The 20920-nt window shown below is 41.0% G+C and overlaps 3 protein-coding genes across 4 annotated transcripts in view; 1 reads left to right on the forward strand and 2 right to left on the reverse strand.

Moving 5' to 3' along the window:
• Nucleotides 1-1075: 1075 nt before the first annotated feature.
• On the reverse strand, nucleotides 1076-8357 carry slc30a1a (solute carrier family 30 member 1a). Its single transcript, XM_080490520.1, has 2 exons — nucleotides 7480-8357; nucleotides 1076-3743 (listed from the first exon to the last, which is right to left on the reverse strand). The coding sequence occupies exons 1-2, from the start codon at nucleotides 8042-8044 to the stop codon at nucleotides 2845-2847; spliced, it is 1464 nt and encodes a 487-aa protein (XP_080346646.1). The 5' UTR covers nucleotides 8045-8357; the 3' UTR covers nucleotides 1076-2844.
• Nucleotides 8358-9337: 980 nt separating this feature from the next.
• Nucleotides 9338-14769, reverse strand: LOC308126274 (sterile alpha motif domain-containing protein 12-like). The gene is made up of 4 exons (XM_080490521.1): nucleotides 14652-14769; nucleotides 12865-13011; nucleotides 12563-12703; nucleotides 9338-12132 (listed from the first exon to the last, which is right to left on the reverse strand). Exons 2-4 carry the CDS (start codon nucleotides 12983-12985, stop codon nucleotides 12116-12118), a joined length of 279 nt encoding a protein of 92 aa, XP_080346647.1. The 5' UTR covers nucleotides 12986-13011; nucleotides 14652-14769; the 3' UTR covers nucleotides 9338-12115.
• A 798-nt stretch (nucleotides 14770-15567) lies between these two features.
• Nucleotides 15568-20920, forward strand: part of scara5 (scavenger receptor class A, member 5 (putative)) — a 75703-nt gene continuing 70350 nt past the window's right edge. The window contains exons 1-2 of one of the 2 annotated variants that reach the window (XM_080490997.1): nucleotides 15568-15706; nucleotides 20372-20490. In XM_080490997.1, the coding sequence (XP_080347123.1) occupies nucleotides 20379-20490 (112 nt within the window). In that variant the 5' untranslated portion in view covers nucleotides 15568-15706; nucleotides 20372-20378. Of the gene's footprint in view, nucleotides 15707-20367; nucleotides 20491-20920 lie in introns of both variants that reach the window. The other variant, XM_080490996.1, reaches the window with a different exon arrangement.

Consider the following 20920-nt stretch of genomic DNA (forward strand, 5'->3'; position numbering starts at 1 on the left):
ACTCTGTTCTTTAGCGTCAGCACAATTGCGTTAAGTGCCTCTCACATTTTGTTACATGTTCGCTGCGTTTGAAAAACACCTTTAAAAAAAAAAAAAAATTATCCGAGAAACAAAATTATCAGAGAGAAGGCAAAAGACTACAAATATGTTTGAGGCTAGTGTTTTTTTTACACAGTGAGTGTGTTTTGTTTCATGAGTGAAACGCGGAGATGAAACGCAGAAGTAGACACATGATGGAGGCTGCCTCGCACAATGGGCTGCAGAAACACCTGGCTTAAACAAAAAACAGCCACCGTGTGTGTGCGAATCTCTTTTCTCTCCTCATGAAAGGGGATCGGAGAGCGAGGTGCGAGCGGGCCGGCAGCACAGAGGAATGCTGGGTAGAGCTCCGTGATTGTTGCTTCTGGAATGCCCCCGGGCCTCTTACGTAAATCGCCGCCGGCTGGCGGCGGCTCAGGCCGCCACACATTCAGTATCTTCTTCCTCACACCACCTCGAGAGTTGTAAAATGCTGCAATTATGGGCTGGTGTAATTACAGCATGACACTCCACAACTGTCAGATTTACTCCAACCATTATTACTGTTTAGGTAATCTGAGGTTTTGTTAGCAGATAAAAGACTTAAGCCGCAAATATCCCGTTGGGATTAGACTACATCCACATGTGACCACATACAGCATGTTTCAAATGGAATTTTCTGACGTGGACACCGCTTTTAATCATATATACGAAGAGAATTGTGGAAACAATGCAGTCCTCAGCGGTGTTTTTGTTCTAGCTGTTTCAGTTTATCCTAAGACCCTGTGTCTGTCCTTTAGAAGAGCAAGTTACAATCCCTACACCCTCTAAGTAAACTGTTCTCAGCCATGAGCCTGTCCCATGCCATATCACAGGGACAGGCTGGAAGCAAGATTCATACGTTTTCTGAAGGCTTTTTTCTGATTCTAAAACATATTCCAAGTTATTTATTGTCAACTCTTTACTGTTGAAGGTCCTGAATGAAAAACTTGTTTTGATTCCGGTTGGTTCTATAAAAATATTCAAAAAGTAAAGACAGACTGAGACACATTGGGAGATCTTTATCTGTACCAAACAGCCATATTTTGTTTTTATTTCACAATGACACATTGGACAGGTACTGTAGATATATATATATATGAATGTATGTATGCATGTATGTATATACATATATCAAAAACACATTGGCTGATGCGTTATATCCCAAATAAAAAAACAAACATTTGTTCTCAATTTGCACATAGAGCTCAAGTCATAAAAGACAAAAGTGACAAAACATTACAAGTGAAGAAAAATACATTTCCCAGCACAAAGTTCTATATTGCATACACATAGAATCGAGAATGAATTTCTGAAACGCATCAACAGATCAACTGTAGGTGATATCTGTGCTGATGAGGGAAAAGTCGCACATTTTCAAAGGCCACAACATGGACTTGAATTCAGCGAACAGCTGGCCCCAGTTTGCCCAAAGCAGAGGACAGGCGAGCTTAATGATGAGTCACTCCCTACACAGTCGTGAGTAATATCGAAGGATACCAGCAGGCGCTGGTAAGCAGCAGCTAGAGCTCTTTGTGGAGCTGTAAAAAAATCCAAACACCAGGTCTTGGTTTGGTCATGCAATCGCAATAAAAGTCCTGGAAATATAAAAAACTCTCTCAGCTTGGATTGTGACGAGGTGCCCAACACATTCAATGCGGCGCTTGAAAACAAAATTCACCAAACGGCCATCGTTACGAGGCTTTCCAGATTGATACAGAAAATAGTGTTTCACTAATGGTATACAGTGCTCACATTTTCAGAACAGACCCAACCCTCTGGCTTGCAAAGGCATCAAACCTGTGATTAATTAACATTGGATTAGGGGACTGTGCTAATGCAATAACTTCTATTACATGACGTCTATTAAACTTAGTGTCATACCACAGCAGGTTTAGTCCATTCAAAAAGGCAAAGTGAAAGAGTTGTTGATAAAAAAAAGGTATACAACCGGTAATTGTGACTGCAAATGAAACTAAGGCCAGACAAAACTCGGAAAATTAAAAAGTGTAATAAAAAAAAAACATCACATTTGAAAATCTCGACTACAGCATAGATGCTCTGTCAAACGACAGATGAAATTTTGTGATCCAAAGTAAATATTATAAAAAGCATCTGAAGAGAGAAATAGATCTTTTCTAATAACTTAAATACTTAAATTATTAAGCCATACAATACTATTACACTTGGGGCCCAAAGGTCAAAGTCTACACAAATAATGAAAGGGCAGATTCATTGCCAAAAGGTCCATAGGCCAAACTAAAGAACCTTTTTCTGACTTGCATGTGTTGTGTGTGTCTGTTTGAGGGACAGGACATCGCCGATCCGTCCAGTTCCATAGCGAGAAGCTTTGGCACAGAAAACACCATGGGACGAGATGACACATCACAACAAAGTGCTTTTGAGGGACACTCATGCAGGCCTCGCTCCAGTCCTGGAGGAGAGGAGGTCAGTGAACCCCAACATGCATCGCCGCCATCCTGCCGGGGCTGCAGACGACGGCAGGAGGAGGGCCGAGTGGCAGAGGAGAGGCTGAAGATGCATACATGGAAGGGGGAGGGGAGGGGGTGAAAACAAACTAAGGCTCAATTGCATGAATATAAAGGTGAGGATCTTACAGCAGTGTCGAAGGGCAGCAACGGAGAATAAAAGGCTAAAGGACTTTTCTTCCCTCACTGGGGCAACAATGGCTCAAACTCATTACATCTTAGGGCAAAAAACAGTGACATTTTTGCCCAGAGTGGTAGCTTTCCTGCTTCTCCTCTGATTTCCTCTGCCCCTCCCATCTCACAGAGACGACTCCACCTCCCTGGCGACGGTGACCTCAGCCTCAGACCGAGGGCGCACCTCGATGCCTGCAGCCTGCTCCGAGGCCTCACTGATCACCTCAAGGGCCGGAGTGGCGCCCTTGCAGTCACTTATGGCTTTCTTGTCCGAGCCAGGTTTATCCGCCGTGCCGCAGCACAGCTTAGGAGCGCACTGAGTCCGACAGGAGAGCTCGCACAGTGAGTCTCGAGACTCTGAGTTGAACGTTACGAACTCAGGTTGGATAGTGGTGGCGTGGATGCCCTCGTCGTGGAAGAAGTCTTTAATGCGCTTGGCCACGTCCATGTAAGAGGTGGGGTCGTGGCACTTGATGTGAGCCGTGGCAATGATGCGGCTTCCAGCCAGCTGCCAGATGTGCAGCTCGTGAATGGCGAGGACGCCGTCCAGGTTCAGTAGCCGCTCATTAAGCCGATGCATATTGATCTGCTTGGGCACAGTCTGCAGTAGGATGAGGGCCGACTCTTTGAGCAGCGGGTAGGTCGTATACAGCAGGATGGTCACCATGATGATGCAGAGTGTGGGGTCCAGGTAGAGGACCCAGCAGGGGCCGGCAGTCTTCATGGACGACACCGTAGGACCTTCCAGTAGGTCGACCAAAGTGTGGTTGACGTGCTGGTGATCTGAGGCGTGGCTATTGATACACGGGTTCACACACATTTCATCCTTTGGGCAGGGCTTCCACACAAAGGTAAATATGATGGCGTTGATTACCACGATGACAGAGCCCAGGGCATCACCCATCACATGTAGGAAGACGCCGCGCATGTTGAGCTGCGATGACGAGTCGTGGTCATGGTCCATCTCGTCAAAGTGCATGTTCCCATTCATCTGTACCTCGGTACTGTCTTTGCAGCTGACTTCTGAAAATTAAAAAAAACAAAAAAAACACACAATAGTTACATTTTTTGGATGGACTTCAACTTTAAGCATTCAGAAAAGATCGTTTTGAGTTTTGCTGTTCCTCTATGCTCACATAAAATATGTGGTGTTGTTTTTTCTCAAGTACAGTATCAATCGTGTGGGTGAACACAACCCTACAATTAGTTAAATCTCATCAGAATGGAATTGCTTTATCACAGGTAGGCTATCAAGTTGGTGCTACCTGTTGGCAGGCCCGTCGAGTCTACCACCTCCATTCCCAGAATTAAAACCCATACGGCCACACTGATCATGAGCATCTTCATGACACACAATGAATGTTATGAATCAGAAAAATCTTAGACTAATTTAAAAAAAAAAAAAAATAATTGTAAAAGTGTAAAGGCAGCCAGGACTCTGTTGGCAGAGTAAGTCAAGTTTAAATTCTTCATCTTACCATCATGTGTCAAGCGTTTTGAGACCAGAGACTGAACCCAAAATCTCTGCTCACGGTATGTGAGCACAGGATGTTTTCATACTGAATTATTGAAACTAGGGATGTCCTGATCACACTTTTTTGCTCCTGATACCGATCCGATTTTTCAGAATTGAGTATCGGCCGATACGGATACTTTCCCGATCTGATACTTACATTGCTATTGCAAATATACTCAATAGTCTATTTTTGGAGCAACTAAGACGTCTGAAGCTAAAAACACTATTGGCAGAAGCTTTGTTTAGCTAGAAATTATTGTAAAACTCACTTATTGAATCAAAGTTCTTCTCAGAATGACTTAAGAACTTATTTAAACTTTAGTCATAACAACAAACAAAAAAACAATTACACTCTGCAGTCTTGTATCGCTTATTTATGTTAACCTAAACAACTTCACCTGGATTTTGTGGCAAATTAAAAACTTTTTTTAAAATGAAACCCAGTGAATCAGTTTCACGAACATATAAACTATAAAAACTTCAACATAAACAGTATTCAGTAAAACCAATCAGAAGAACCCAATTGCCTTTAGGGGCACTGTGACTCACCAAACAAAACAAAAACGCAGAAGAAGACAGACCACATAGAAATTTAGAAGTAGACTTCTTCTTACGTCATCTTTTGTCCACGGATGATCGTCTTTGCCGAGCGTACCCCGCCGCATGTTTACTTTTTAGATGTCTTATCAAATTAGTTGTGTTAAACGAAGCTCTGGTGTTCCCACCTCTCGGAATTGTGGTGAAGCAAATAGTACAACTGGCCGCCGGACTGGTTTCGTTGTCAACCTTAAAATACCTCCAGACTGCTGACATTTTATCCACTCAATGGCTTTAGGCCGCTAACCTCAGTTTACAGCAGGTCGCAAACGGGGCTCGATTTAAGGCAGCCGACGTGAAAAATGTTGTTTTTTGTTGTTGTTTTTTTTAGATTGGCGGGGTGATCGGCTGGATTTGCCGATTCCCGATCACTCACAAATCACCAATATCGGCCCCGATTCGATATCTACCGATCTGATCGGGACAACCCTAAATGAAACTGTACACATGACCCACATATTCAGACATGTTAAGGATAGGAAAAAAGGACAGGGTAAATCCAAGAAAGATTAACAAAAAAAAAAGCTAAAGGAGTTTAAAAAAAAAATTGTTAGACCAACAGGTCGAACAAGTTTTCAGGAGAATCCTGAGGAACAGTTTGTCAAACATAAAACGGTAAGATGAGAAGCTGAGCTAACTGAATAACAACAAAATACCAGATGGTGGTCTAGCATAGGTATAGTATAGGTGTAGCATTTATGACTGAAGTAAACACTCTTTTCAAAACTGAAATACAAGAACTTATTGTAGTAGTAATATATATATTATACCCTCAACACACACACATATATTGAGGGTGTTTCATTTTAAGTTAATAGGCAAGTGTCCAAAAGCAAATTACACGTACTCAGTGAACCATTCAGTTCTTTAATGTGACACATTTGGTCTTTCTATTTTTTTGTTTGCAAACAATGGTGGAGCTTTGGAGGAGTCTTTAGCCTTGTGACTGTGCTCAAAATGCTTGGGGCTATGCATAGTGAACAGGGCTAGCAGACAGCTATGGTAGATTACAGGAAAAAAAAAAAACTCCCAGCATGTAGGATGGTAAATGCAACAAAACATTGCATAGTAATTCCCATTAGGCAAATTCAATTAGTGACTGTGAGCAGCGTAGCAGCACACAGCGCCGGGGGAACTACACCTGAACAACTGCACCCTCGGTTCCATCAGGATAACGCCGGGTCATTCATCAACAGCTAATGGGGTGTCTGGGGCTGTCGACTCCACGGCTACGCTGATGTATGACCCAGTAACAGCAATAAGCGCACAGCGGAGGAGGGCTATAGTCTCCATTTAATGGAACTGGCAGGACCTGACAGTGTAGGGGAGAAAGGGTCTTTTACATGTGTTTCACCCTTGGAGCAGGGGGCAAGTGGATGGACTGACCAGCAGCAGACAAATAGTTGGAGGTTTTTTTTAAGCAGATGTAAAAAGAATTTTGGCCAGCCTTCGCTGGCAGAAGAAAGAGCCATTTGTGGATGTGTGTATGTTTGTAGTAACAGAACACTGCAGCATGACTGAAACATAACTATCAGGCTACAAATACAAACTATGTATCTACTGGTACAATGCATGTCATTTAATAGTAACAGGGGAGCAGTGAAATTGAATCACAAGACTTGGATATTTTATATAACTTGAGTCAGAAGGAAGTTCTGATATGACTTGTAAGCCAGTTGATAGTGTCTCAGCACGAAACCTGACACCTCAAATGATTATATCACTATGCCCATGTTCCCAAGGATAGAATGACCTAACAAATGTGATACCATTAACATTTAATCCCATAGCTGTCAAGGAAACAATACAATTTAGTCACTGAGGCAGTCTTTCTGGGGGGCTCAAGATATACATATGGACTGTTAAGCAATGTGCACTGCTAAAAATGAAGATAAAGTCTAGTACAAGCTGACAACTTAATAGTATGGAACAATGAAGGTGATATTGTGGGGCTTGACCAGTTCACAGAGGTGTATGCTGATATTTTAGATCTGATGCCTGGACAACATACAAAAAAGAAACTCGCTGATAATCTGGGCCACAATTGTACACTAAAACATTATAATCCAGGTCAAATTATTGCCGTTTGCTGCAACAATCCAAATCATTTCACTCATGAACTCTTAGTTATGAGATGGTCAGACTATTAGAAACAACTCTACAATAAGATCAATGAATGGAGATTAACATAGGTGCAAATTTGAATCTCAAAAAAAAAAAAAAGAGAGAAAAAAACACTTAAATTAAACCCTTTCTGATTATCTCTAGCAAAAACGAGCATTGCCACCATGGTTAAGGTAGATTTCATAACTGAGCTGCTGCCATTGATAAAATAAAATTCATTTATTTAGGGTCTTTTTTTTTGTTGGTTTAAATTACAAAATTTTATCATTCAAGACATAGATCACTAAGAGGTTGGTTAAGACAGTGACCGCATAAAAACAAGGCCTGATAAGGTTAAGGAATCGGTGATGCACATTGTAGCTGTAAATTCATATTTATAGTCATAGCATTAGTCACAAATTCTACCCCCCAAAACAAACAAACAGAAAACAACAACACACATTTCAACAAACATAAGGGAGACTTATTAGAATAATCTAATGACTACATGAGCGTGACATTCCTTCAACTTTCCACACTCACCATTTCTCGGTCTCCCATCACCCGGGCTGTTGTGATTCCCCACCAAGTTGTTGGTCTCCTCTCCCGAGGAGCCATTCCCAGCCTTCAGGCTTTTCCCCCTCTTGTTCTTATTCCCGTGAGAGTGGCCCCCGTGGGAGTGTCCGTGGCCCCCTCCGGCGTGTCCGTGGAACAGACAGAGCCCGAGCAGGTTGACCAGGAGCCCCGCGGCGCCGACCCCCGCCACCACAACCGGGCTCTCGATCTCGTGCGGCTCGGTGAACCGCTCGACCGCCTCCAGCACAATGGTGAAGCACAGCGCCGTGAGGAAGACGGCGTTGACCAGAGCCCCCATCACCTCCGCCCGGATCCAGCCGAAGGTGTTCTTGTTGGTGGACTGGGTCTTCTCGGCGAAGCGCACGGCGACCAGAGCCACGACCAGCGCGATGACGTCCGACAGCATATGAAAGGAGTCCGACAGCATCGACAGAGAGGAGGTCATCCGACTGACCACCACCTCCACGATGAAAAACCCGAAAGTCAATGTGAGCATGCAGAGCAGCCGAGCGCGGTTGGGCTCACAAGCCATGTTTCGCTCGTCGCAGTCGATTCGCGTTGCGGCTTGAACGTCGAGAAACGCGTCTTCTTGTGAAATCCTCGGTTGGACTCCGAGCTAACGATAAGCTAGCTGGCTCCGCGAGACAATACGACCAACGAGCCGCGTCCTCACACTCTCCTGTTATCCGGCGAGAGCAGCATCACTCGTGTACAGACAGAAACCTTCAAGGGCGGAAATAATCTGGGGTGTTTTTTTTTTTTTTATCTCAATAAACAAAGTAAAATACTGGAGTCGAGAGCGGCTTCACCTCGACGAGTCTGCCGACGGGCTCCGGTTTGCAGACGGCTGAAACTTTGCACCCGAGCCGGTAAACTTTCCACACGGAACCCCGGCACGTTAGGGACGCGCCCAGCACAGATCCTATTGGTTAACTGGCTACGAGTTGATTTTTGATTGGTCACATTTTGCAAGTCGTGCAAGAGGGCGGGGTATGCCAACAGTCAACAACGGTTGCTACGCACGCTAAGGGAAACGTTAATCTCGCGATGATACGTTTGATTTATCCGCCTCGTGCCATTAATAATTTAACCGTTTGGGTAAAAGATGGCCTTGCCATTCATAAACGTTTTAATAATGTCACTAGAAAATTTCAGAGGAAGTTGTGTGAATTCTCACTGCCGGCTACTTCCATTCATTTATCCATGATCGCTGGGCGCTGGAGCGGATCGCAGCGTTTTTGAGGCTCGTTCTTGTATCCACATTATTTTTAATTAACATGTTATTTAAATATGTTGGTGTTTATGTCTGTAACTATTTCTTCTTTTGAAAATTAAACCCCGTTCTTAATGAGATAACCTAGAAAAACACAGGTCAAATAAAATAAATAAAAAAAACAACATAACAGTCTGAAGTAGCTTCTTTTCCTAAACCTTCTAATACAAGAGAGACGTTTTCATATTTACAGTATTATTCAAGCATGATAAGATGTTCACAAATGGTTTTAAAGCATGATCTAAAGTTGGGACGTTGATGGAATACAGTCCTGAAATTGACCAACTTTTTAACACAGTGACATCTGATGGTCAAACATCGGAAATACCACAAGGGATCCATGAACATATTACACTGTGAAAGCTAGATTTCTTTTTTTAAATGTGTCCTCATTGTTGGGACTACTATCAACATGAAAGCACATATTCATATTCACACTGACAAATGTTAATAATACCACATCAGATTAAAAAATGACCACTATATTTGAAAAAGAAATCCAATGACAACTGAGTAAAACATGGAGTGAAAACATCACAATGTCAGAGATTAGATTTTACAAGAGACGACTGTGTCTTTATGTACGGCATCTTTAATTCAAGCTTTTTTTTATTACATATGATAAAATTACAAAAAAATGTTGCATTTAGTTTAACATGATTCATAAGAATCGTTTGGAAAAAAACGGACACAGATTTTGTGGTTTTTCAGAAAAAGTATTAGCTTAATGCACATAATAAAACATATGTATTTTTAATTGCATGTGTAGCTATGCTTAGAAAAACCTAAAAAGTCCAACATCTAAGATTTGTAATAAGCAAGACTTTTTTTGTATTACATGAGTTGTGAAATCTATAATATCCTTATCAGGCTGTTATTCTACTCTACGTACCGTATAAATTATGTGTGATGCATTATATTTTTTATTCTGGAGAGGGAGCAAGCGGTACACAGCATAGAGGTCTGCAGCTTAGCCGTCTTTTGTCCAGTGAAACCAGTGTTAGATGTATGATTACTCATTGTGTACTTGAGAAACCGTGTTGTTGTGAAAGATGCAGTACATGGTTTAGCAATGCTTTGTTGAATTATGTAATTCAAAGCATTTGTTGCTCTAAAGCCTCAATGTACCTAGTACCAGTATTTCAGTGTTTGTGAGGCCATGCTGTGTGTCAGGCCCATATCAAACCACGACTGTTCCTAACATCGCCGGAGCTGTCTGAAGATCACCAGCAACCAGTTTAGGACGTCTGCTTCGTCCCTTGTCCTGCAATTTGTCCCGTTTCTTTGAATCTTTTCATATTTTATACTGTAGTTTGTGGGATCTTAAAAGTTTTTGCAATTTTTACAATTATGTTTCTACAACCTCCAGATGCAGTTTGCTGCAAACTAGTGAAACACTTATTAATTGTAAAGTGCTCATTTTGTTGTTGTTGATTGATGCCTATTACTTTTCAAACCTTTTGTTCCCCTCTTCCAACTGTTTTTAGATGTGTTGCTGCCAACAAATTCCAAAATAATGAATATTTTCCAGAATATAAAACAATGCCGTAGTTTCCACTTTTGACATGCTCTTTATAGGAAATAAGGGCTCATCATTGCATTCCATTTTTATTTACAGCCAGCACATCGTCCCACCTTGGAACTTGAGGTTGTATGATTGCTAAAATGGAGCTTGCGTATTTCCTGTTTTAGCCGTTTTGGGTCCTCAGCGACTCACGTTACACAATAATCACTGAGAGGTGTGAAACTGGGACAAACAAGTGACTAATGATTTCAAAGCTATTTTCCAAAATCCCTGGAGCCAGGCTCATGTTTCCAAAGCAGCGATTTCATTTTAGTGTACTGTAAGTAAAGAAATGTTCAGGAATACAAATACATACTTAAACAGAAACCAACAGCATAAATAAAGTTGACATTCTTTTTTTTTGAAGGAGTCTGAAAGTTTTTAAACCACAAGGATGTTCGTGTATCTTAAGTAGACTACAACTAAAAACCATCAGAATGTATTTGCAAGACATTATTTCTTTTCTTTTTTTTCCAAGGGTCAATAGACAGGCATCAGGATCTTGCATGATCTCCCTGTGCGTGCACTGGTTTTCTCCAAATGTCCAAAAGACTTACTGTAAACGTTTACACTCAACTGCCTCTAGTTGTAAGTGTGTGATTGTCAGTGCACCCGTATGAGGACAGTGGTGTATTGGTTAGCACCACCCCTTACAGCCAGACACTTTCTTGTTTAAACATGCCATTCAGCACAAGTATTTCTCCCAGGTAATCAAGCTTCCTTCCCAAAACGAGGAATGTCTCCAGCACAAGGTAAATAAAGCAGGTAGAAAGAACATCTAGCGATCTCTGGAGACCCTGAACAATCCCCTTCTGGGATTAAAGTGTTTCTATTCTATTCTAAAATCATCTGAAGCCATAATTCACAGACAAGAAGCAGACAACTGTGTGCATGTGTGGGCTTGTGTTTAAGTGTGTGCGACAAAAATAAAAAAAAATCACACAAAAGGGAGGATTTTTAACTGCTTAGGTCACATCAAACCTATGGTCCATGAGCCCAAACCAGCCCGTCTTAAAGGCTGTTGATGACCTGCAAAGTGTAGAAATAACAGACACACTGTGGAAGTTATTTGAGAAGTTTCAGGTTGTTCTTTTTAGGTTCATTTAAAGATTATTTGTTAATTAACTTAATTTTTTTTTTAACTACTCCAGCTTAATTGAGATCAAGCTCGTCTGTATTTTATGTGGCCCTTTGAGTTTGACGTCGTTGATTTTGACCCATCTTTTCTAATCTGACGAATGAAATGTTTTCTCCTTTCAACTCTGGATTCTGTTTTCAGTGTTTCATCTGCAATGCCGGTCAGAATGGTTGTTGGTCTGTGGTCAGTCGGCTCCTAAGTGGTAGACAGGCATTGTAAAAATTACAGACAGGCTGTAATGTGACAATTAAAAAAAAAAAATGGCTACCAAATCATCATCTGCCGCTTTTAGGAAACATGTTGAAGGAAACTGGTGCTGATTTGCTTTCACAATACATAAAAACAGGTCTGTAGATATTTTGTTATTCTACAGTGGGTTTTAAAAGCGCTGGAAAAAAATTTAAAATGGAAAAAATGGAGAAGATTCAGGCTAATTTGATTTCATCCATCTGCAGAGATCAAATATCAGACAGGAACTGGATTTCTTCCTCTCTTTGTTCTTCTTCTTATTCACCTCCTGCTGATATTTGCATCACTCCCACCTTTGTCTCTCCTTTACACGGATGACTGGAAGATGTTTAGGAAAAGTCAGCCTGGTCTCGCTCACATTGAAGATTATTATTGTTCGTTATGGAGAAAAACAATCTGGAGAGCGAACAAAAGAGAACACAGGATAGTTGGTGGCTAACAGTACACAGGATTCATATTAGAATTTAAGCAATTCTATTTCAACTTTTTATGCATGAATATATGGTTTAAATGTGTATCTTTTACTCTCGGCCAAATTTGCACATCAATTTTACTGGATATTTACCAATATTTTTCAAAAATGTCTATTTTGGTCAATTTTACAACAATCAAAGTGCTTAAATTTGAACGACAAGCTGGAACAAGTATAAGTTCTATCCTGTTGTGTTCATGCATGTTCACCAAAACCTATTTGAATAAAATCTTTCAGGTCAGTGCTATTCAAATTGCTTCACGAATGACTAAAAGCATGAAATCATGTGTGAAATCATTCAAACATTACATTTCCATTAAGTTTAATGCTCAGGTCACGTTGAAATCATCTCACCGGAGAAGATGTCACTGAGTTCACTGATTTCTTCTTGAACTCTGAGGAGGAGGACGTCCTGTAAGATTTCCTGCTGCTGATCCTCATCGCCCACACCGAGGGACTCCAGGTGATGAGCTTTCAATCGCAGCAATGCACGGCCTGAAATGTCAGACGCAAAATGTGGCGTGAAATGAGACATTTCAAACCTTCTTGTTTGCTATATAACTCAAAGGTTAGTATCTATTTAATATGCTCACTTTCTCATCCGAGAATTGCGGTAATTGAGTGAATGAAATAAATATTTAAAGTGCAAGTTGTACCTGAGATAGCATGTTTGATAATGGCTTTATGGAGCAGGTTCATGTGGTCAGGGTATTGCTCTTGAACCCAAACCAACACCTCTTCCACAGACCATGAAGATGTTCGCGTTTCCGTTTCCATTGTGCTGCAGCCTCCGACACAACGCTCTAAACAGATGAAAGAGAGACATTATTTATCTGTTTATCTTTTATTATTGAGGATTGTACATGGGCAAGTGTAGTACCCCCCCCGAATATAGCATATTAAGACGTGACATAGAAATAGATGAATTATCCCCAAAGTTTCTATATTAGTCGTTTGTGTGGAATTACATGTGTACAGTAGCTCAACCTGCTCGTCAACAGAGTCTTTATGTGTTGAGGGACTCCAAGATAAATTTTTACTTGCCAATGGAAAATCTTGGGAACATTTGGGAGGTGGTCAAACTTTTGACATCATGTATATTTCATAATTTATATAATAGAAGGTCCCCCATATTTGATCAACTTCCCACTGGAATCACATCTGAGTCCACCATATCCACTTCTCCACGGTTCAAAAACAACGCATACTCATGTTGCAGGTTGCATCATAAAAACATCCCAAGAAGTAATTCCACCACTTTTGAGTTTGCTTGCAGAAGTAAATTACCTCTTCAAATTACTAAAAGAGTAAATCTGCACTGGACAAATTTTCCTCTGACCTAGTTCACAGAGGTGTAAACCCGCTCTAATCTGATGCTTTTTTTCTATGTTGCAACACAACTACAATCCCAATTCCAATTTATAACCTAAACTGAAGGCTTCCAACAGGAGATCCGTGACCCCTCGGAGGTCTGCGGTGGTACAGCAGTGGGAAGTGACATTGTTGGTGTGTTACACCTTTTTTCACTTTTCCTCAAACTTACTTTACTCCGAAATGTAAGCCTTTAAATGCACATGAACACAAATCTAACATATTGTAGTAAATGGATAAATTGAGACATTAGAAAAATAGATAACTTTAAAGTAGACATGCACATTTCTGATGACACAAAGTGAGTTATCCAGTCTCATCTATTCTTCTACTCTATTCTATTGAGACTATATAACTCATTTTTGTGTCATCAAGTCAATTCTAGTAGATCGTATGATTGTTGATATGTCGTTGAAAGTGTTGATATTTGGCATTGGTATCCATTGACAAAGAATGTTTATAGGTGGCGGTGGCAAGGCCTCCCCACCCCTGGTCCCATCCAGCCATCTTCTATACTACTTCATCCTGCCCAGGGGCGCGGGAGCCGATCCCATCTGACCGTGGGCGAGGGCAGGATACACCCTGGACAGGTTACCAGTTCATCACAGGGCAAACACTGAGACGACAACACACTCACATTCACACCTAAGGGAAATGTAGGGTCACCAATTAACCTCACTTTTTTTTTTTTTTTTTGGACTGTTTGAGCAAATTTGAGTAAATTAAAAACATGAACATTAAAATGTACAACAAGGTACATGGCACACACACACACACACACACACACACACACACACACACACACACACACGCACACTAAGAAGGAGTTAAGTTTTATGAAACACTTTCGTTCGTAACAACAGTCGTTTGAAACTTTGTCTAAACCTTTAGCCTATAACAGATCCTGTTCGCGAGGATCAGGTGAAGTGAAGTTTATATGAAGTGAGTGTGGTGAGTTGTAGTGAGAAAGACACCGCCCGCTCAGGAGAGAACGCCTCAAAAACAAACGGCGCACCTAAAAACTTACACGTACGTTTATGCCGGACTTCGCTTCATAAGAAGTTGTATTTACCACCAGACAGTTCCCGATGTTGACAGCTTGACGGATTGAACTGCGATCCTGCGGTGTACCTGTCCACCGGAGAGCTGCTGCTGCTGCAACAGGTATGACCTTGGACAGGCTCCGCCCACCAGGTGGTGCCTTCACGTGCGCTCAAACGTCTTGTGAAGTTTGACAGTTGTCAAACGGGTAAATATATAGTTTTTGAAATATTGTGATAATTTCCCACTGTTACATCTATCGTGAACTCTTGTGAAATAGCATTCAAATCGCAAAAAAAAGTATTCTGTGGTCTGAAGCGTTTAATAAACTGTGAAAAATGATTACAGAGAGTGTTATTGCTTCATATTACATAAGCATGTGAAGGCAAATAAGAGTGCCATTAACATTGTTGTTAGGTTATATTTGGCTGTCTGATTTATATGGTGAATAGGTAAATACATGAAATCCGTCAGATTAAAACACACCAAGCAGTTTGTTATAATTTTAACAAGTGGTTCAACACTTTATTTTAGTTTTTACATGTAATCGCGCTTTATGATCAAACAGGCATCACCATCATCCTTTTCTCGTGCGACGTATTGTTTATATTCCTTCGTACATATCGATCGTTAATGAGTTAAAAACCTCTTGAAGTCTCATCGAACTTCATGTGATTCGGAACTGTGTGCAGCAGGGGGCGCTGCTGTGCCGCAGGTGAGGCGCTGGTCCCTGTCCTCGCCTCTTCTGCACCAGCTGCTTGGCACCGTGCGTCAACCTCAGCTGGAAGGTTTGTGGTGGTCACATGACGATGTTGCAGGTTTCTTTACTCCAAACGTGTGAGGGTGTCCTCCACTACAGAGCCTCTGCGGGGCTGAGGGAGACCGTGCACCGTGCAGGGCTTGTCTTTGGTTCTCCAACTTTCATGCAACTATAGTGACAATTTGAGGGACTGAAAGAAGTTGCAGCGTGAAGACGTGAAACCTTCCGAAGGAAATAATGAGAAACGCGGAGCTGTGATTTGTTTCTTAAACATATATATATATAATATATATATATTTATATATATCCAGTTGACAGTCGAGAAGGTGAGTCAGTAGCTTTTGTTTTGATCTCAGATTAAAGGGCTGAATTGTGCAAGTGCTTCAAATCTGTAAAAAAAGAAAATCATTATTGTTTTTACATTGCATTGCCTAAAGTTGCAACAGTCTGTCACCTGCCGTTCTTTAAAATATTTTATACACGTAAGAGTTTCAGTAGTGCAGTAAAATGTAAAATAAAAAGTCAAAGCATGCATTGATTTAACCATTTCTTCATTGAGTGTTTAAGCCGCAGGGTTAACAGGTTAATAGAATTTTGTGAGCATCTGAAAAAGTTCTGCAGAATGACCAAGTGAAACAATCTTTGATCATCCAAGGTGGTAAATTACTTAACAATACTGCAAATAGGGTAGATGGCCAGTTTGCAGCTGATTTACTGTGCGTTATTTAAAGTAGCAATGCGCCACAATGGGGCAGGAAATGCACACTTAATGGAGCTCTTCCCCTGAAAATTAATGCTTTGTGTTTCAGCAGTCATGGGTGAGTTATTTCTGCCCTCAGCTAAGCCAGAAGAAAATGGGTTAATGTGGATCCATGTGTACATGGATGACTGATCCACATGGGAATTTTGCCTATTTTGTGTAGGTGATGCCTCAAAGTGTCCAACGACTTTTTTGTGTGTGTTTTTAAGACCTAAAATAAAAGCACACTCTAGTTATTTGGTTTGAAAATTGTTTATATGGTGTGAATGGATGTGAGGCATGAGTAAAGTTAAGTATGAGTGAGACAGTAAGTTGTGACACATGCACTGTAACTGCCTGAGTTAACACTATATGAAGCTGCTGCTATGATCAGCAGAGACCACACACACAGGTTTCCCCCTGAGCCCTCAGACAAGCCTGATGCTCCTTTTGGGGGGGGGGGTCTTGTGACGCTTGACAAGATAATTCTTTCTTCTCATTGGGAGAATTGAGAGGAGTTATTCTGCCCACTTCAGTGAATTGCGCTATCTCTTTCTTCCACTATTTTTGCTAATCGACTGAGCCCCTGGTTCCCAACATGGGCCCCGGGACCCCATAGAAGAGGGAGGAGGGTTGTCAAAATTAGTTTTGCACTTGTCAAAGAAAACAATAATTTCACACTTTCAATGAATTAGAACAGACCTGAGAAACTGGTTGTTTTTATCTTAAGGGGTCTTCCTTTTGTGAGTTGGAGAGAGTGGGTGTGTTCCACAGCGTTTAGCTTCACTATGAAGCTTTTGGCAAATCAGAAATGAGAGAGACGGGGCCTCAGCCTTTTTTTCAGAGGTAATCTGGATTGTTCCCAGGGAGAGAAAAAAAGTTTGAAACCTCAACCCGGCCAATGTAGTACACATTTGAGGAGTTGCTGAAAAGTCATTCAAGAGTAGATGTTTTCATAAGTCTTAATCAAGAAATCAAAATGTGATGCTGAGTGATCCACAGAGAAGATGGATCTCAGTCTTGTGCATTCATCTTCTATATGTACGTAGGAGGAGATTGGTTGATTTATGTATCCCAAGCCAGACAGGAACTGAACTGAACTTCTACTCCTCCAGATAAGTGGTCAGGGATGCTGAGCCGGCCAAAGGCATGGACATACAATAGACAGGTTTCCCGTCCATCACAGATCTAATATATACAAATTGGCCTATTTAGAATCACTAATTAACCATAAAAGTATCTTCTGTGAGTTTTAATCTCAGAACAACGAGGCTCACCGCTGGCCTCAGTGCATGGCTCCAGAATTGATCAACAACAATTGATATTTGCTCCAAGTCATAATGATGAAAAGAAACTGTCTGTGGCATCTTGCATGGATGTCTTTACAATACACAGAGCCGATATAAATGCAATCAAATGATCGATCAATTAGAAATCATAATCTCTGTAACTTGACATTGATTTCAGTGCCTTCTACCCCGTTAATGGTATTACTGTTGTATACAAAGACAACAGCATTCACAAGGCAGCCTGGTCAGCCATTGGCTGAAGTTATCGTCTTCATCTTCTGTGGAGTTTGCATGTTTGTCTGGGTACTGTAGTTTACCTCCACTGTCTGTTAGCCCTGCAATGGACTAGTAATGTAACTCAGTGTATGGAGTCAATCATTGTTTTTTGAGATTGTGCTGAGACAAAGCTGCAGAGTACATTGCTTTCCCACCCTCCTCGGTTTTCAATGACAATCCAACTTGGTGATGAGAGACTATTAGATCCCATCAACCACATTGTAATTAGAAGATAACTCACTCCATACTCACATAAACACGCACACACACCAGATCTAGTGCAGAGGTATGGCGTGTTTTAGTGGGATCTCCTAGCAGCCCTAATGGTTCTTGCTTAGCTTCAGTCTAAATGTCAACCTGACCCTCTGTCCATTCCTTCATGAGAAAGTCCTGACTGAGCGCTTTTTAACGACTTTCTCAAACACTCACGGATCTGCTACTGGGAATAGTGGGAGTGTAACAGCCACCACTCCTCACTTGCAGCACCTTTCATTTTTGAAACCCATCCTGAGGCGTCGGGCACTGACCCCCTGTCCTGCGTCTTATATTTGGATTACATCACGCATGGCGTGGGAAACTGCCCAAACATGAAGAGCAAATATACTCAGCTCAGAGTAAACTGTCTGGTGTGTTTTTCCTAAGATATTGGAAAATGAGAGATTCAGTCTCTTCAAAAAAGGCAACAGCTTCTTACCATATGTTAAAAGCCTGATGAATATAAAGTCAATTTTGCTGAAGGTTTTAATGAAAAATGGAATTATGGGAGAGATTGTTTAAGTCAGAAGTGGTTGCACATGTGGGATGTCTTCATCATCCTCGTGTTTAAGGAGAAATTACTGTTTTTGGTTGTAAGTGGCTTCAGGGGCATGATCATCTCCCAGGAAATGTGACGTGCTGCAAATCTGCCTATAAGAACTCAATAGTCCAACAATATTAGGTTGTTTATAGCTTTGTATGATACAGCTTTATTAGTCAAATGTAAACATTCCAACTGATTTTGAATTTGCAAGACTATTGTCCATATAATCTGTAAATGATTACATGTTTTGTTTTGTTTTGTTTCGTCCCCCATCTAACTGGCATTACTTATAGGGATGAAGCAACGTGTTTCTGTTTTGGTGTGATACACCACTGACAGGTCATCAGTCCATCATGTAGGATTTTAACATAAGCCTGTCATAATCCCTTCAAATATGCCCAAAAATGTCACTTTGACTTAGGTGAACTGGTCAGAATCGGTTGATTCAAACAGCACAATGCATACAATCAGGTATATTGTGATATATTCCTCTAAGCAAGTATTGATGTCTTTTGAATATATTTTTTGAACACGAGCAACCACAATCTGCTGCCACAAACTTTGTCTTACAATGATACTGTAAGTCTAAGACCTGCTTTTTTATCACTCATCATCCACCATTAATGTTAAATATCCAACCATACAACATTTTGTGCTACCCAGAGCTGCTCTGGATCACATTGGATTTTAAAAGTATACCTAATGAAGTGTCCAGTGTGTCTGTATTACACATTTGTACATTGTCAGGTCAACCGGAAATCTGCTGGTAAGTGGAGAAATATATACAGTAATCCAGATGCTGGTTATGTCATTTTCTCGCTAAGTATTTTCTGTAATTCTAAGATACTGAGCAAAATTAGAAAAAAAAACAACTCTGTGGATCCCAAAGTATCGCCAGCAAGAAAGATGAAATTAACAAAAGACAACAAAAATGTATAAAGTTGGTAGGAAAAGTAACCTGCTCCTTTATTTCCCTGTGATTGACCTTTCTGATATGTACAGATATTCATTGAAAGCTTATGTGAAATGCTTAATTGGCATATGCACATCCACGCAGACAAAAACAAAACTCCCTTGCAGCTTCATTGATAGAAGAATAAAAATAACATGACACTGATGTAGAAAAAGCCACGTTTCTCCTATCACCAGGATCTTTTGTCTGTCATGGACCGACATTGTTGCATGTGCATGTGCATTGTCGTGCAACAGAGACACTCAGAACTCTCACAACAGGGACATGTGTTTGCAACACCAACGGGAAGTGAAGGGAATCAAACGGCAGATTAAACTGCCATGTGAGGATGGAGTATAGCTGTAAAAAACATTCCCCAGTAGAAGGTTTTAGAGGAGTTAATACAAACTATAAGTTCGTCCTTACTGAAAGGGTTATTTTACTCTACTGTATCTGCATTTTGTGTGTCTTTTGTGGCTCAGCGAGCCTTGCTAATATTCTCTCTCCACCTCAGGCTGTGGAGCTTTGAGGAAATGGGGAGAGGAATTGAACAGCTCCTGAACATCATACATATTGTTCGCCAAAATGTCAGTTGACACGTTCATCTTTTCACTGTTTACCTTCACTGGTGATGAAGGTCTTGGGTCCAAAAAGGCGATTTTAGCTCCCTCCTCCTACAAAAATAAAAAGAAGCCATACTTTTTTGCTTCCCTTTATTCATAGTTCATGATAACTCCACCGGTTAGAAGCCCGGGGAACTGGCTGGAGTCAAGTCAATGGTCTTTGACGTTTTGGCGGAGAATAGTGTTGAGAGTTCGATGCGACATTTATTGATTCATGATATAATGTTCCATTATTCTACGTATTATATTCATCTTTTGGAACTACACAATAACGGTTCATTACAAAACATATGTATCTTCTCTCATCAGTCAGGTCGGAGATGGAGAACAAGGCAATGTATCTGAGCACGAATGAGGAGAGAGAAAACTCCTCCATGTACGAAGAAGCCTTCGATGGACACAACCTGTCCAAACTCAACCTCTGTGATGAAGGTAAGGAGCGTAGTGAAGGAGTCATAAAACCATTTATCGCATGCTGTTCTAGGATTTTTTTTTTCTTAAACCGTTTTTCAAAGGGTGAAATCAAAATATCACCTGTATCCATACTCTCACAAAACTTCCTGTTTTTTTTTAGAAGAATTTTCAATATAACAATTTCTAGGTATAAACAGAAACATCCACGGTGATAACCAACACAGACGCGATGCTGTCACTGTTTGGCATCCTTGCTTCTCTCTCTGTGCTCATGTGCGAAAGCCAGAACTGTGCAAGAGCAACATCTGTGTGAGTACAGGTGCAGCTGAATGAATCACAGTCAACTCTGTGGCGTTCTCGGGTTTCGACCGACGGCTCGGTCCATTTGGTGGGAAAGACCCAGTGAATGTTAACGAGAGAAATTGTTGACATTTTAATGGAAAGTGGA

Source organism: Lipophrys pholis (genome assembly GCF_963383615.2).
Source record: "Lipophrys pholis genome assembly, chromosome: 21".
Classification (NCBI taxonomy): domain Eukaryota; kingdom Metazoa; phylum Chordata; class Actinopteri; order Blenniiformes; family Blenniidae; genus Lipophrys; species Lipophrys pholis.